Below are 17,440 nucleotides of genomic sequence, written 5' to 3' on the forward strand. Positions count from 1 at the left end.
GGATGGAGGTAGATATGTATAGTGGGAAGGATGGAGGTAGATATGTATAGGGGGAAGGATGGAGGTAGATATGTATAGGGGGAAGGATGGAGGTAGATATGTATAGGGGGAAGGATGGAGGTAGATATGTATAGGGGGAAGGATGGAGGTAGATATGTATAGTGGGAAGGATGGAGGTAGATATGTATAGGGGGAAGGGGACAGGGATACTGGAGTGATGGAGGTAGATATGTATAGGGGGAAGGGGACAGGGATACTGGATTGATGGAGGTAGATATGTATAGGGGAAGGAGACAGGGATACTGGAGTGATGGAGGTAGATATGTATAGGGGGAAGGATGGAGGTAGATATGTATAGTGGGAAGGGGACAGGGATACTGGAGTGATGAGGTAGATATGTATAGGGGGAAGGAGACAGGGATACTGGAGTGATGGAGGTAGATATGTATAGGGGGAAGGATGGAGGTGATATGTATAGGAGGAAGGGGACAGGGATACTGGAGTGATGGAGGTAGATATGTATAGGGGGAAGGGGACAGGGATACTGGAGTGATGGAGGTAGATATGTATAGGGGAAGGGGACAGGGATACTGGAGTGATGGAGGTAGATATGTATAGTGGGAAGGGGACAGGGATACTGGAGTGATGGAGGTAGATATGTATAGTGGGAAGGGGACAGGGATACTGGAGTGATGGAGGTAGATATGTATAGGGGAAGGGGACAGGGATACTGGAGTGATGGAGGTAGATATGTATAGGGGGAAGGGGACAGGGATACTGGAGTGATGGAGGTAGATATGTATAGGGGGAAGGGGACAGGGATACTGGAGTGATGGAGGTAGATATGTATAGGGGGAAGGGGACAGGGGTACTGGAGTGATGGAGGTAGATATGTATAGTGGGAAGGGGACAGGGATACTGGAGTGATGGAGGTAGATATGTATAGGGGGAAGGGGACAGGGATACTGGAGTGATGGAGGTAGATATGTATAGTGGGAAGGATGGAGGTAGATATGTATAGTGGGAAGGATGGAGGTAGATATGTATAGTGGGAAGGGGACAGGGATACTGGAGTGATGGAGGTAGATATGTATAGTGGGAAGGGGACAGGGATACTGGAGTGATGGAGGTAGATATGTACAGTGGGAAGGGGACAGGGATACTGGAGTGATGGAGGTAGATATGTATAGTGGGAAGGGGACAGGGATACTGGAGTGATGGAGGTAGATATGTATAGTGGGAAGGATGGAGGTAGATATGTATAGTGGGAAGGATGGAGGTAGATATGTATAGGGGGAAGGATGGAGGTAGATATGTATAGGGGGAAGGATGGAGGTAGATATGTATAGGGGGAAGGATGGAGGTAGATATGTATAGGGGGAAGGATGGAGGTAGATATGTATAGGGGGAAGGATGGAGGTAGATATGTATAGGGGGAAGGATGGAGGTAGATATGTATAGGGGGAAGGGGACAGGGATACTGGAGTGATGGAGGTAGATATGTATAGTGGGGAGGATGGAGGTAGATATGTATAGGGGAAGGGGACAGGGATACTGGAGTGATGGAGGTAGATATGTATAGTGGGAAGGATGGAGGTAGATATGTATAGGGGGAAGGGGACAGGGATACTGGAGTGATGGAGGTAGATATGTATAGTGGGAAGGATGGAGGTAGATATGTATAGTGGGAAGGATGGAGGTATATATGTATAGGGGGAAGGATGGAGGTAGATATGTATAGGGGGAAGGATGGAGGTAGATATGTATAGTGGGAAGGATGGAGGTAGATATGTATAGGGGGAAGGATGGAGGTAGATATGTATAGGGGAAGGATGGAGGTAGATATGTATAGGGGGAAGGGGACAGGGATACTGGAGTGATGGAGGTAGATATGTATAGTGGGGAGGATGGAGGTAGATATGTATAGGGGGAAGGGGACAGGGATACTGGAGTGATGGAGGTAGATATGTATAGTGGGAAGGATGGAGGTAGATATGTATAGGGGGAAGGGGACAGGGATACTGGAGTGATGGAGGTAGATATGTATAGGGGGAAGGATGGAGGTGATATGTATAGGGGGAAGGGGACAGGGATACTGGAGTGATGGAGGTAGATATGTATAGTGGGAAGGATGGAGGTAGATATGTATAGGGGGAAGGGGACAGGGATACTGGAGTGATGGAGGTAGATATGTATAGGGGAAGGGGACAGGGATACTGGAGTGATGAGGTAGATATGTATAGGGGGAAGGATGGAGGTAGATATGTATAGTGGGAAGGATGGAGGTAGATATGTATAGGGGGAAGGATGGAGGTAGATATGTATAGGGGAAGGATGGAGGTAGATATGTATAGGGGGAAGGATGGAGGTAGATATGTATAGTGGGAAGGATGGAGGTAGATATGTATAGGGGAAGGATGGAGGTAGATATGTATAGTGGGAAGGATGGAGGTAGATATGTATAGGGTGAGTGATGGAGGTAGATATGTATAGTGGGAGTGATGGAGGTAGATATGTATAGTGGGAAGGATGGAGGTAGATATGTATAGTGGGAAGGATGGAGGTAGATATGTATAGGGGAAGGAGACAGGGATACTGGAGTGATGGAGGTAGATATGTATAGGGGGAAGGATGGAGGTGATATGTATAGGAGGAAGGGGACAGGGATACTGGAGTGATGGAGGTAGATATGTATAGGGGGAAGGGGACAGGGATACTGGAGTGATGGAGGTAGATATGTATAGGGGGAAGGGGACAGGGATACTGGAGTGATGGAGGTAGATATGTATAGTGGGAAGGGGACAGAGATACTGGAGTGATGGAGGTAGATATGTATAGGGGGAAGGGGACAGGGATACTGGAGTGATGGAGGTAGATATGTATAGGGAAGGGGACAGGGATACTGGAGTGATGGAGGTAGATATGTATAGGGGAAGGGGACAGGGATACTGGAGTGATGGAGGTAGATATGTATAGGGGAAGGGGACAGGGATACTGGAGTGATGGAGGTAGATATGTATAGGGGGAAGGGACAGAGATACTGGAGTGATGGAGGTAGATATGTATAGGGGGAAGGGGACAGAGATACTGGAGTGATGGAGGTAGATATGTATAGGGGGAAGGGGACAGGGATACTGGAGTGATGGAGGTAGATATGTATAGGGGAAGGGGACAGGGGTACTGGAGTGATGGAGGTAGATATGTATAGGGGGAAGGGGACAGGGATACTGGAGTGATGGAGGTAGATATGTATAGGGGAAGGGGACAGGGATACTGGAGTGATGAGGTAGATATGTATAGGGGAAGGGGACAGGGATACTGGAGTGATGGAGGTAGATATGTATAGGGGAAGGGGACAGAGATACTGGAGTGATGGAGGTAGATATGTATAGGGGAAGGGGACAGAGATACTGGAGTGATGGAGGTAGATATGTATAGGGAAGGGACAGGGATACTGGAGTGATGGAGGTAGATATGTATAGGGGGAAGGAGACAGGGATACTGGAGTGATGGAGGTAGATATGTATAGGGGAAGGATGGAGGTAGATATGTATAGTGGGAAGGGGACAGGGATACTGGAGTGATGGAGGTAGATATGTATAGGGGAAGGGGACAGAGGATACTGGAGTGAAGGATGGTGATATGTATAGTGGGAAGGATGGATACTGGTATGATATATGTATAGGGGAAGGATGGAGGTAGATATGTATAGGGGAAGGGGACAGGGATACTGGAGTGATGGAGGTAGATATGTATAGGGGGGGGACAGGGATACTGGAGTGATGGAGGTAGATATGTATAGGGGGAAGGGGACAGGGATACTGGAGTGATGGAGGTAGATATGTATAGGGGAAGGGGACAGAGATACTGGAGTGATGGAGGTAGATATGTATAGGGGAACAGGATACTGGAGTGATGGAGGTAGATATGTATAGGGGAAGGGGACAGGGATACTGGAGTGATGGAGGTAGATATGTATAGGGAAGGGACAGGGATACTGGAGTGATGGAGGTAGATATGTATAGGGGAAGGGACAGGGATACTGGAGTGATGGAGGTAGATATGTATAGGGGGAAGGGGACAGGGATACTGGAGTGATGGAGGTAGATATGTATAGTGGGAAGGGGACAGGGATACTGGAGTGATGGAGGTAGATATGTATAGGGGGAAGGGGACAGGGATACTGGAGTGATGGAGGTAGATATGTATAGGGGAAGGGGACAGGGATACTGGAGTGATGGAGGTAGATATGTATAGGGGGAAGGGGACAGGGATACTGGAGTGATGGAGGTAGATATGTATAGGGGAAGGGACAGGGATACTGGAGTGATGGAGGTAGATATGTATAGGGGAAGGGGACAGGGATACTGGAGTGATGGAGGTAGATATGTATAGGGGGAAGGGGACAGGGATACTGGAGTGATGGAGGTAGATATGTATAGGGGGAAGGGGACAGGGATACTGGAGTGATGGGGTTGAAATTGATAGGGGAAGGGGACAGGGATACTGGAGTGATGGAGGTAGATATGTATAGGGGGAAGGGGACAGGGATACTGGAGTGATGGAGGCAGATATGTATAGGGGGAAGGGGACAGGGATACTGGAGTGATGGAGGTAGATATGTATAGGGGAAGGGGACAGGGATACTGGAGTGATGGAGGTAGATATGTATAGGGGGAAGGGACAGGGATACTGGAGTGATGGAGGTAGATATGTATAGGGGAAGGGGACAGGGATACTGGAGTGATGGAGGTAGATATGTATAGGGGAAGGGGACAGAGATACTGGAGTGATGGAGGTAGATATGTATAGGGGAAGGGACAGGGATACTGGAGTGATGGAGGTAGATATGTATAGGGGAAGGGGACAGGGATACTGGAGTGATGGAGGTAGATATGTATAGGGGAAGGGGACAGGGATACTGGAGTGATGGAGGTAGATATGTATAGGGGGAAGGGACAGGGATACTGGAGTGATGGAGGTAGATATGTATAGGGGAAGGGGACAGGGATACTGGAGTGATGGAGGTAGATATGTATAGGGGAAGGGGACAGGGATACTGGAGTGATGGAGGTAGATATGTATAGGGGAAGGGACAGGGATACTGGAGTGATGGAGGTAGATATGTATAGGGGAAGGGACAGGGATACTGGAGTGATGGAGGTAGATATGTATAGGGGAAGGGGACAGGGATACTGGAGTGATGGAGGTAGATATGTATAGGGGAAGGGGACAGGGATACTGGAGTGATGGAGGTAGATATGTATAGGGGAAGGGGACAGGGATACTGGAGTGATGGAGGTAGATATGTATAGGGGAAGGGGACAGGGATACTGGAGTGATGGAGGTAGATATGTATAGGGGAAGGGGACAGGGATACTGGAGTGATGGAGGTAGATATGTATAGGGGAAGGGGACAGGGATACTGGAGTGATGGAGGTAGATATGTATAGGGGAAGGGGACAGGGATACTGGAGTGATGGAGGTAGATATGTATAGGGGGAAGGGGACAGGGATACTGGAGTGATGGAGGTAGATATGTATAGGGGAAGGGGACAGGGATACTGGAGTGATGGAGGTAGATATGTATAGGGGAAGGGGACAGGGATACTGGAGTGATGGAGGTAGATATGTATAGGGGAAGGGGACAGGATACTGGAGTGATGGAGGTAGATATGTATAGGGGAAGGGGACAGGGATACTGGAGTGATGGAGGTAGATATGTATAGGGGGAAGGGGACAGGATACTGGAGTGATGGAGGTAGATATGTATAGGGGAAGGGGACAGGGATACTGGAGTGATGGAGGTAGATATGTATAGGGGGAAGGGGACAGGGATACTGGAGTGATGGAGGTAGATATGTATAGGGGGAAGGGGACAGGGATACTGGAGTGATGGAGGTAGATATGTATAGGGGAAGGGGACAGGGATACTGGAGTGATGGAGGTAGATATGTATAGGGGGAAGGGGACAGGGATACTGGAGTGATGGAGGTAGATATGTATAGGGGAAGGGGACAGGGATACTGGAGTGATGGAGGTAGATATGTATAGGGGAAGGGGACAGGGATACTGGAGTGATGGAGGTAGATATGTATAGGGGAAGGGGACAGGGATACTGGAGTGATGGAGGTAGATATGTATAGGGGAAGGGGACAGGGATACTGGAGTGATGGAGGTAGATATGTATAGGGGGAAGGGACAGGGATACTGGAGTGATGGAGGTAGATATGTATAGGGGGGAAGGGGACAGGGATACTGGAGTGATGGAGGTAGATATGTATAGGGGGAAGGGACAGGATACTGGAGTGATGGAGGTAGATATGTATAGGGGAAGGGGACAGGGATACTGGAGTGATGGAGGTAGATATGTATAGGGGAAGGGGACAGGGATACTGGGTGATGGAGGTAGATATGTATAGGGGAAGGGGACAGGGATACTGGAGTGATGGAGGTAGATATGTATAGGGGAAGGGGACAGGGATACTGGAGTGATGGAGGTAGATATGTATAGGGGTAAGGTGACAGGGATACTGGAGTGATGGAGGTAGATATGTATAGGGGGAAGGGACAGGGATACTGGAGTGATGGAGGTAGATATGTATAGGGGGAAGGGACAGGGATACTGGAGTGATGGAGGTAGATATGTATAGGGGGAAGGGGACAGAGATACTGGAGTGATGGAGGTAGATATGTATAGGGGAAGGGGACAGGGATACTGGAGTGATGGAGGTAGATATGTATAGGGGAAGGGGACAGGGATACTGGAGTGATGGAGGTAGATATGTATAGGGGAAGGGACAGGGATACTGGAGTGATGGAGGTAGATATGTATAGGGGGAAGGAGACAGGGATACTGGAGTGATGAGGTAGATATGTATAGTGGGAAGGATGGAGGTAGATATGTATAGTGGGAAGGATGGAGGTAGATATGTATAGTGGAAGGGACAGGGATACTGGGTGATGGAGGTAGATATGTATAGGGGGAAGGGACAGGGATACTGGAGTGATGGAGGTAGATATGTATGTGGGAAGGGGACAGGGATACTGGAGTGATGGAGGTAGATATGTATAGGGGAAGGAGACAGGGATACTGGAGTGATGAGGTAGATATGTATAGTGGGAAGGATGGAGGTAGATATGTATAGTGGGAAGGATGGAGGTAGATATGTATAGGGGAAGGATGGAGGTAGATATGTATAGGGGAAGGATGGAGGTAGATATGTATAGTGGGAAGGATGGAGGTAGATATGTATAGGGGAAGGATGGAGGTAGATATGTATAGGGGGAAGGGGACAGGGATACTGGAGTGATGGAGGTAGATATGTATAGTGGGGAGGATGGAGGTAGATATGTATAGGGGAAGGGGACAGGGATACTGGAGTGATGGAGGTGATATGTATAGGGGGAAGGGGACAGGGATACTGGAGTGATGGAGGTGATATGTATAGGGGAAGGGGACAGGGATACTGGAGTGATGGAGGTAGATATGTATAGTGGGAAGGATGGAGGTAGATATGTATAGGGGAAGGGGACAGGGATACTGGAGTGATGGAGGTAGATATGTATAGGGGGAAGGGGACAGGGATACTGGAGTGATGAGGTAGATATGTATAGGGGAAGGATGGAGGTAGATATGTATAGTGGGAAGGATGGAGGTAGATATGTATAGGGGAAGGATGGAGGTAGATATGTATAGGGGGAAGGATGGAGGTAGATATGTATAGTGGGAAGGATGGAGGTAGATATGTATAGTGGGAAGGATGGAGGTAGATATGTATAGTGGGAAGGATGGAGGTAGATATGTATAGTGGGAAGGATGGAGGTAGATATGTATAGGGTGAGTGATGGAGGTAGATATGTATAGGGGGAAGGATGGAGGTAGATATGTATAGTGGGAGTGATGGAGGTAGATATGTATAGTGGGAAGGATGGAGGTAGATATGTATAGGGGGAAGGATGGAGGTAGATATGTATAGTGGGAAGGATGGAGGTAGATATGTATAGGGGGAAGGATGGAGGTAGATATGTATAGTGGGAAGGATGGAGGTAGATATGTATAGTGGGAAGGATGGAGGTAGATATGTATAGTGGGAAGGGGACAGGGATACTGGAGTGATGGAGGTAGATATGTATAGGGGAAGGGGACAGAGATACTGGAGTGATGGAGGTAGATATGTATAGGGGGAAGGGGACAGAGATACTGGAGTGATGGAGGTAGATATGTATAGGGGAAGGGGACAGGGATACTGGAGTGATGGAGGTAGATATGTATAGGGGAAGGGGACAGAGATACTGGAGTGATGGAGGTAGATATGTATAGGGGGAAGGATGGAGGTAGATATGTATAGGGGAAGGGGACAGGGATACTGGAGTGATGGAGGTAGATATGTATAGGGGGAAGGGACAGAGATACTGGAGTGATGGAGGTAGATATGTATAGGGGGAAGGGACAGGGATACTGGAGTGATGGAGGTAGATATGTATAGGGGAAGGGGACAGGGATACTGGAGTGATGGAGGTAGATATGTATAGGGGAAGGGACAGGGATACTGGAGTGATGGAGGTAGATATGTATAGGGAAGGGACAGGGATACTGAAGTGATGGAGGTAGATATGTATAGGGGAAGGGGACAGGGATACTGGAGTGATGGAGGTAGATATGTATAGGGGGAAGGAGACAGGGATACTGGAGTGATGGAGGTAGATATGTATAGGGGAAGGGACAGGGATACTGGAGTGATGGAGGTAGATATGTATAGGGGAAGGGACAGGGATACTGGAGTGATGGAGGTAGATATGTATAGGGGAAGGGACAGGGATACTGGAGTGATGGAGGTAGATATGTATAGGGGGAAGGGGACAGGGATACTGGAGTGATGGAGGTAGATATGTATAGGGGAAGGGGACAGGGATACTGGAGTGATGGAGGTAGATATGTATAGGGGAAGGAGACAGGGATACTGGAGTGATGGAGGTAGATATGTATAGGGGAAGGGACAGAGATACTGGAGTGATGGAGGTAGATATGTATAGGGGAAGGGGACAGGGATACTGGAGTGATGGAGGTAGATATGTATAGGGGGAAGGGACAGGGATACTGGAGTGATGGAGGTAGATATGTATAGGGGGAAGGGGACAGGGATACTGGAGTGATGGAGGAAGATATGTATAGGGGAAGGGGACAGGGATACTGGAGTGATGGAGGTAGATATGTATAGGGGGAAGGGGACAGAGATACTGGAGTGATGGAGGTAGATATGTATAGGGGAAGGGGACAGAGATACTGGAGTGATGGAGGTAGATATGTATAGGGGAAGGGACAGGGATACTGGAGTGATGGAGGTAGATATGTATAGGGGAAGGGACAGGATACTGGAGTGATGGAGGTAGATATGTATAGGGGAAGGGGACAGGGATACTGGAGTGATGGAGGTAGATATGTATAGGGGAAGAAGGGGACAGGGATACTGGTGTGATGGAGGTAGATATGTATAGGGGAAGGGGACAGAGATACTGGAGTGATGGAGGTAGATATGTATAGGGGAAGGGACAGGGATACTGGAGTGATGGAGGTAGATATGCATAGGGGTAAGGTGACAGGGATACTGGAGTGATGGAGGTAGATATGTATAGGGGGAAGGGGACAGGGATACTGGAGTGATGGAGGTAGATATGTATAGGGGAAGGGGACAGGGATACTGGAGTGATGGAGGTAGATATGTATAGGGAAGGGGACAGAGATACTGGAGTGATGGAGGTAGATATGTATAGTGGGAAGGAACAGGGATACTGGAGTGATGGAGGTAGATATGTATAGTGGGAAGGGGACAGGGATACTGGGTGATGGAGGTAGATATGTATAGGGGAAGGGACAGGGATACTGGAGTGATGGAGGTAGATATGTATAGGGGAAGGAGACAGGGATACTGGAGTGATGAGGTAGATATGTATAGTGGGAAGGATGGAGGTAGATATGTATAGTGGGAAGGATGGAGGTAGATATGTATAGTGGGAAGGGGACAGGGATACTGGAGTGATGGAGGTAGATATGTACAGTGGGAAGGGGACAGGGATACTGTAGTGATGGAGGTAGATATGTATGTGGGAAGGGGACAGGGATACTGGAGTGATGGAGGTAGATATGTATAGGGGGAAGGGGACAGGGATACTGGAGTGATGAGGTAGATATGTATAGTGGGAAGGATGGAGGTAGATATGTATAGTGGGAAGGATGGAGGTATATATGTATAGGGGGAAGGATGGAGGTAGATATGTATAGGGGGAAGGATGGAGGTAGATATGTATAGTGGGAAGGATGGAGGTAGATATGTATAGGGGGAAGGATGGAGGTAGATATGTATAGGGGGAAGGGGACAGGGATACTGGAGTGATGGAGGTAGATATGTATAGTGGGGAGGATGGAGGTAGATATGTATAGGGGGAAGGGGACAGGGATACTGGAGTGATGGAGGTGATATGTATAGGGGGAAGGGGACAGGGATACTGGAGTGATGGAGGTGATATGTATAGGGGGAAGGGGACAGGGATACTGGAGTGATGGAGGTAGATATGTATAGTGGGAAGGATGGAGGTAGATATGTATAGGGGAAGGGGACAGGGATACTGGAGTGATGGAGGTAGATATGTATAGGGGGAAGGGGACAGGGATACTGGAGTGATGAGGTAGATATGTATAGGGGAAGGATGGAGGTAGATATGTATAGTGGGAAGGATGGAGGTAGATATGTATAGGGGGAAGGATGGAGGTAGATATGTATAGGGGGAAGGATGGAGGTAGATATGTATAGTGGGAAGGATGGAGGTAGATATGTATAGTGGGAAGGATGGAGGTAGATATGTATAGGGGGAGGGATGGAGGTAGATATGTATAGGGGGAGGGATGGAGGTAGATATGTATAGGAGGAGTGATGGAGGTAGATATGTATAGGGGGAAGGATGGAGGTAGATATGTATAGTGGGAGTGATGGAGGTAGATATGTATAGTGGGAGGGATGGAGGTAGATATGTATAGGGGGAAGGATGGAGGTAGATATGTATAGTGGGAAGGATGGAGGTAGATATGTATAGGGGGAAGGATGGAGGTAGATATGTATAGTGGGAAGGATGGAGGTAGATATGTATAGTGGGAAGGATGGAGGTAGATATGTATAGTGGGAAGGATGGAGGTAGATATGTATAGTGGGAAGGATGGAGGTAGATATGTATAGGGGGAAGGGGACAGGGATACTGGAGTGATGGAGGTAGATATGTATAGTGGGAAGGATGGAGGTAGATATGTATAGGGGGAAGGGGACAGGGATACTGGAGTGATGGAGGTGATATGTATAGGGGAAGGGGACAGGGATACTGGAGTGATGGAGGTGATATATATAGGGGAAGGGGACAGGGATACTGGAGTGATGGAGGTAGATATGTATAGTGGGAAGGATGGAGGTAGATATGTATAGGGGGAAGGGGACAGGGATACTGGAGTGATGGAGGTAGATATGTATAGGGGGAAGGGGACAGGGATACTGGAGTGATGAGGTAGATATGTATAGGGGGAAGGATGGAGGTAGATATGTATAGTGGGAAGGATGGAGGTAGATATGTATAGGGGGAAGGATGGAGGTAGATATGTATAGGGGGAAGGATGGAGGTAGATATGTATAGTGGGAAGGATGGAGGTAGATATGTATAGTGGGAAGGATGGAGGTAGATATGTATAGTGGGAAGGATGGAGGTAGATATGTATAGTGGGAAGGATGGAGGTAGATATGTATAGGGTGAGTGATGGAGGTAGATATGTATAGGGGGAAGGATGGAGGTAGATATGTATAGTGGGAGTGATGGAGGTAGATATGTATAGTGGGAAGGATGGAGGTAGATATGTATAGGGGGAAGGATGGAGGTAGATATGTATAGGGGGAAGGATGGAGGTAGATATGTATAGTGGGAAGGATGGAGGTAGATATGTATAGTGGGAGGGATGGAGGTAGATATGTATAGGGGGAAGGATGGAGGTAGATATGTATAGGGGGAAGGATGGAGGTAGATATGTATAGTGGGAGGGATGGAGGTAGATATGTATAGGGGGAGTGATGGAGGTAGATATGTATAGTGGGAGGGATGGGGGTAGATATGTATAGTGGGAGGGATGGAGGTAGATATGTATAGGGGGAAGGATGGAGGTAGATATGTATAGTGGGAAGGATGGAGGTAGATATGTATAGTGGGAGGGATGGAGGTAGATATGTATAGTGGGAAGGATGGAGGTAGATATGTATAGTGGGAAGGATGGAGGTAGATATGTATAGGGGGAAGGATGGAGGTAGATATGTATAGTGGGAAGGATGGAGGTAGATATGTATAGGGGGAAGGATGGAGGTAGATATGTATAGTGGGAGTGATGGAGGTAGATATGTATAGGGGGAGGGATGGAGGTAGATATGTATAGGGGGAAGGATGGAGGTAGATATGTATAGTGGGAGGGATGGAGGTAGATATGTATAGGGGGAAGGATGGAGGTAGATATGTATAGTGGGAAGGATGGAGGTAGATATGTATAGTGGGAGGGATGGAGGTAGATATGTATAGTGGGAAGGATGGAGGTAGATATGTATAGTGGGAAGGATGGAGGTAGATATGTATAGGGGGAAGGATGGAGGTAGATATGTATAGGGGGAGTGATGGAGGTAGATATGTATAGTGGGAAGGATGGAGGTAGATATGTATAGGGGGAAGGATGGAGGTAGATATGTATAGTGGGAAGGATGGAGGTAGATATGTATAGGGGGAAGGATGGAGGTAGATATGTATAGTGGGAAGGATGGAGGTAGATATGTATAGTGGGAAGGATGGAGGTAGATATGTATAGTGGGAAGGATGGAGGTAGATATGTATAGTGGGAAGGATGGAGGTAGATATGTATAGGGGGAAGGATGGAGGTAGATATGTATAGGGGGAAGGATGGAGGTAGATATGTATAGGGGGAAGGATGGAGGTAGATATGTATAGGGGGAAGGATGGAGGTAGATATGTATAGTGGGAAGGATGGAGGTAGATATGTATAGTGGGAAGGATGGAGGTAGATATGTATAGTGGGAAGGATGGAGGTAGATATGTATAGTGGGAAGGATGGAGGTAGATATGTATAGTGGGAAGGATGGAGGTAGATATGTATAGTGGGAAGGATGGAGGTAGATATGTATAGGGGGAAGGATGGAGGTAGATATGTATAGGGGGAAGGATGGAGGTAGATATGTATAGTGGGAAGGATGGAGGTAGATATGTATAGGGGGATGGAGGTAGATATGTATAGGAGGAGTGATGGAGGTAGATATGTATAGGGGGAAGGATGGAGGTAGATATGTATAGGGGGAAGGATGGAGGTAGATATGTATAGTATGATGGATGGAGGTAGATATGTATAGTGGGAAGGATGGAGGTAGATATGTATAGTGGGAAGGATGGAGGTAGATATGTATAGTGGGAAGGATGGAGGTAGATATGTATAGGGGGAAGGATGGAGGTAGATATGTATAGGGGGAAGGATGGAGGTAGATATGTATAGGGGGAAGGATGGAGGTAGATATGTATAGTGGGAAGGGGACAAGGATACTAGAGTGATGGAGGTAGATATGTATAGGGGGAAGGATGGAGGTAGATATGTATAGGGGGAAGGATGGAGGTAGATATGTATAGGGGGAAGGATGGAGGTAGATATGTATAGTGGGAAGGGGACAGGGATACTAGAGTGATGGAGGTAGATACGTATAGGGGGAAGGATGGAGGTAGATATGTATAGTGGGAAGGGGACAGGGATACTAGAGTGATGGAGGTAGATATGTATAGGGGGAAGGGGACAGGGATACTAGAGTGATGGAGGTAGATACGTATAGGGGGAAGGATGGAGGTAGATATGTATAGGGGGAAGGGGACTAAGCAACAGGATATAAGATAAACAGAGTAGCAGCAGCTTGTATGTTAGTGGGTGTGCAGGTGTGTAGAGTCAGTATAAATGTATGTGCATTATGTGAGTGAGCAGATGATGGAGTGAGTGTTTATGTTTTGGAGTGACAGTGTGTGTGTGTGTTGGAGTGACAGTGTGTGTGTGTGTGTGTGTGTGTGTGTGTGTGTTGGAGTGACAGTGTGTGGTGTAGTGTGTGTGTGTGTGTTGGAGTGACAGTGTGTGGTGTAGTGTGTATTGTCATAACTCTCCTGTGAAGAATCAGGTTGCAGTGTGTCCTCTCTACAGCGCCCTCTCTCTCTCCCGCAGAGGGGGAGACAAGAGGGGGAGACAAGAGGGGGAGACAGAGGGAGGGGGAGGGATAAATGATTGAGCTCTGATAATATTATTAAATGTTACTGTAAATGGATTAGTATAAATGTGGGACGGCAGGTAGTCTAATGGTTAGAATGTTGGGCCAGTAACCGAAAGGTTGCAAGATCGAATCCCGAGCTGACAAGGTAAAAAAAAATATGTTGTTCTGCCCCTGAACAGGCAGTTAACCCGCTGTTCCCAGGCCGTCATTGAAAATAAGAATTTGTTCTAAACTGACTTGCCTAGTTAAATAAAGGTAAAATAATAATTTGATATATATACACGTATAGATTAGAGCAGCAGACATATCCCTGCACTACATAAGACAGGCTCTGGCGTGTGTGTGTGTGTGTACTAACAAACTACATGCCTACTGTATGAGACAGTATATCCACACACACGCTACTTCATACAGTGTCATGAATTGCATTGCATTGAATTGCACAACAAGGATAGTAGACAGGGTGGGAGTTATAAGCCTGTAATAAATATGTCATTGCAATGAGGAAATGTGTTTAGGAAATGTGTTGCAATGAAAAGAAAAAAAGAAAGTTAGAAATGAGAAATGATCAAATAAAGACAGAATGGCAGGTCACCACCTGGCATCATGTTAAAAGCAGTGATGCAGGTGAAGCTGCAGAACAAAATCAAAATCAGGATTACAGCAAAGGATTTTGACATAAATTACCGTACTCTGACTCGGTATTGTCAAACGGTTACCAGAGAAGCAGTTGAAAGTCAGACAGCCAAGCCAACAACAATGTTTGGCTACAAAAAACCACGGCAGGTTTCTTCCACCTGTTATAGAGATGCAGCTTGTATATGACTAGATCAGCTGACATTTACTTTGGTCTGTTACCAAGTGAGGTCAGAAGACTTGCCTACCAGTTTGCTGTGGCACAGCAGCTGTAGTTAGCGCCAATGTGGGCAGAGAAAGGCCAGCTCGGAGTGGCTTACAGGCTTCTTAAAGCACGACCCAATGCTGTCGCTGAGAAAGAAGGAGGCAACTGGCCTTGGCAGGACAAGTAGCTTCTTCGACAATGTAGCATAAGTGATACAGTGACATACATTTTGGACCAGGAGACATACGGACTGTCGGTGAAACTGGGGTGACCACTGTACATAAACCTGACAGAGTGGTGGGCAGACGTGGATCGAAACAAGCAGGGTCACTGACCTCCGCTGAAAGGGGAACCGTTCCGTCACAGTTCCGTCTCAGCCACAAGGAAAAGTATACCTCCATATTTTATATCCCCCCCGGGTCAACATTCACAATCATTTCCTGATCAACGGGACACCTGGCCCAAAAAGGAAGGGAAAATCCCTCCGGGTGGATGAAAGATGTGCACTTTGTTGACTTCCTGAAACATTTTGTCGAGCATACGAAGTACTCAAAGGAGAAGCCCCGGTTGTTTACTCCTTTTAGACAAAACCACAAGTCTCATCTGTCCATTGATGGACTCAATTATGCCAAAGAAAATGGCGTAATTATGCTGTCATTCCCACCCCATTGCTCTCATCGGCTTCAACCCTTAGACAGGTCTGTCTACGGGACGCTAGAGGCACATCAACACAGTGATTCCAGCCCTGCCAGGCACCATTCCAGCCCTGCCAGGGACCATTCCAGCCCTGCCAGGCCCCAGCACCATTCCAGCCCTGCCAGGGACCATTCCAGCCCTGCCAGGTACCATTCCAGCCCTGCCAGGTACCATTCCAGCCCTGCCAGGTACCAGCACCATTCCAGCCCTGCCAGGTACCATTCCAGCCCTGCCAGGTACCATTCCATTCCAGCCCTGCCAGGTACCATTCCATTCCAGCCCTGCCAGGTACCATTCCATTCCAGCCCTGCCAGGTACCATTCCATTCCAGCCCTGCCAGGTACCATTCCATTCCAGCCCTGCCAGGCACCATTCCATTCCAGCCCTGCCAGGCACCATTCCATGCCAGGCCCCAGCACCATTCCAGCCCTGCCAGGCCCCAGCACCATTCCAGCCCTGCCAGGGACCATTCCAGCCCTGCCAGGTACCATTCCAGCCCTGCCAGGTACCATTCCAGCCCTGCCAGGCACCATTCCAGCCCTGCCAGGTACCATTCCAGCCCTGCCAGGCACCATTCCAGCCCTGCCAGGCACCATTCCAGCCCTGCCAGGCAACGGCACCATTCCAGCCCTGCCAGGCACCATTCCAACCCTGCCAGGCACCATTCCAGCCCTGCCAGGCACCATTCCAGCCCTGCCAGGCACGAGCTCAGACGCAGACCTGCCCAGTTCTTATGCTAGCACCAGCTCACCCATGTCCAGTGAACAACCCAACCCCTTGATTAGTTCTATCAGCTAGTCTAGAATACATAGAACATAGAACAATATGCCTACCGCTCGTGTGGCGTCCCCAAAGTCTATCTTTAGGCGTCCCATGGCTCTGATGATGGCGATGATAGACTGGATTGTGTTGCTGTACACCACCACTCTGTACTGTTTACACTCCTCCTCAGAGTAGCCGGCCTCATGGATGATCCTGAATGGGAGGACATAGAGGTTGATCTTCTTTACATTTTCAGATCAGACCCGGGTTTCTAAAACATGAAATATATATATTTTTAAATACTCACCCCCCCGCCTCTTGAGTTGGCTTAATAAACCAATAGAAAAATTCTCAAAACTGCAAAAACTTCCCATCTGGCAGACTCAAAAAAACACTTAAAGTATTTGAAAGGATATTTTTCCAAATATTTGAGCTCAGATCTGTTTCAGATCAACCCAAGTAACATGTAATGCTTCACAGAAGTCACTGGGTGTTTTCCAATGTCAATACCCACTTAGCATGAAGCAATGTATTAGGCACTCACACTATGTGGTGAGGACATTGGATCACAGCCAATCTCTAATAAGGCTGATCAAGAACAGGACAACATTCAGGATGATCTTTTAGATTTCAGATCAAAACAAGAAGGGTAGCGACTTTTCCAAAGTTCCTGGATTGCGGAAATCTTGGTTGGTGAATTCTCTTCTTATTCCAGTAATTCTTCAACTGGGATATCTGGAAATAAACCTAGTCATTTTAGGGAAGGTTTCTGGAAATAAAGCTATTCATTTTAGGGAAGGTTTCTGGAAATAAA

General features: G+C 47.7%; 1 protein-coding gene and 1 long non-coding RNA gene across 10 annotated transcripts in view; one reads left to right on the forward strand and one right to left on the reverse strand.

Moving 5' to 3' along the window:
• Positions 1-17,440, reverse strand: part of LOC118372958 (guanine nucleotide-binding protein G(i) subunit alpha-3-like) — an 89,782-nt gene that overhangs the window by 39,822 nt on the left and 32,520 nt on the right. For all 9 annotated transcript variants that reach the window (XR_008084908.1, XR_008084907.1, XR_008084906.1 and 6 more), the window contains exon 3: positions 16,698-16,839. Coding sequence is in view for 6 of the 9 variants with exons in the window: in XM_052484645.1 (XP_052340605.1) it covers positions 16,698-16,839 (142 nt within the window). In the remaining 3 variants the exon portion in view is untranslated. The remainder of the gene's footprint in view (positions 1-16,697; positions 16,840-17,440) is intronic.
• LOC127913151 (uncharacterized) lies at positions 350-11,505 on the forward strand. Its single transcript, XR_008084909.1, has 6 exons — positions 350-1,035; positions 1,177-1,494; positions 1,569-1,671; positions 2,064-2,109; positions 7,393-7,438; positions 11,430-11,505. It is a non-coding gene; the product is annotated as an uncharacterized LOC127913151 (long non-coding RNA).

This window comes from Oncorhynchus keta, chromosome 28 (genome assembly GCF_023373465.1).
Source record: "Oncorhynchus keta strain PuntledgeMale-10-30-2019 chromosome 28, Oket_V2, whole genome shotgun sequence".
Classification (NCBI taxonomy): domain Eukaryota; kingdom Metazoa; phylum Chordata; class Actinopteri; order Salmoniformes; family Salmonidae; genus Oncorhynchus; species Oncorhynchus keta.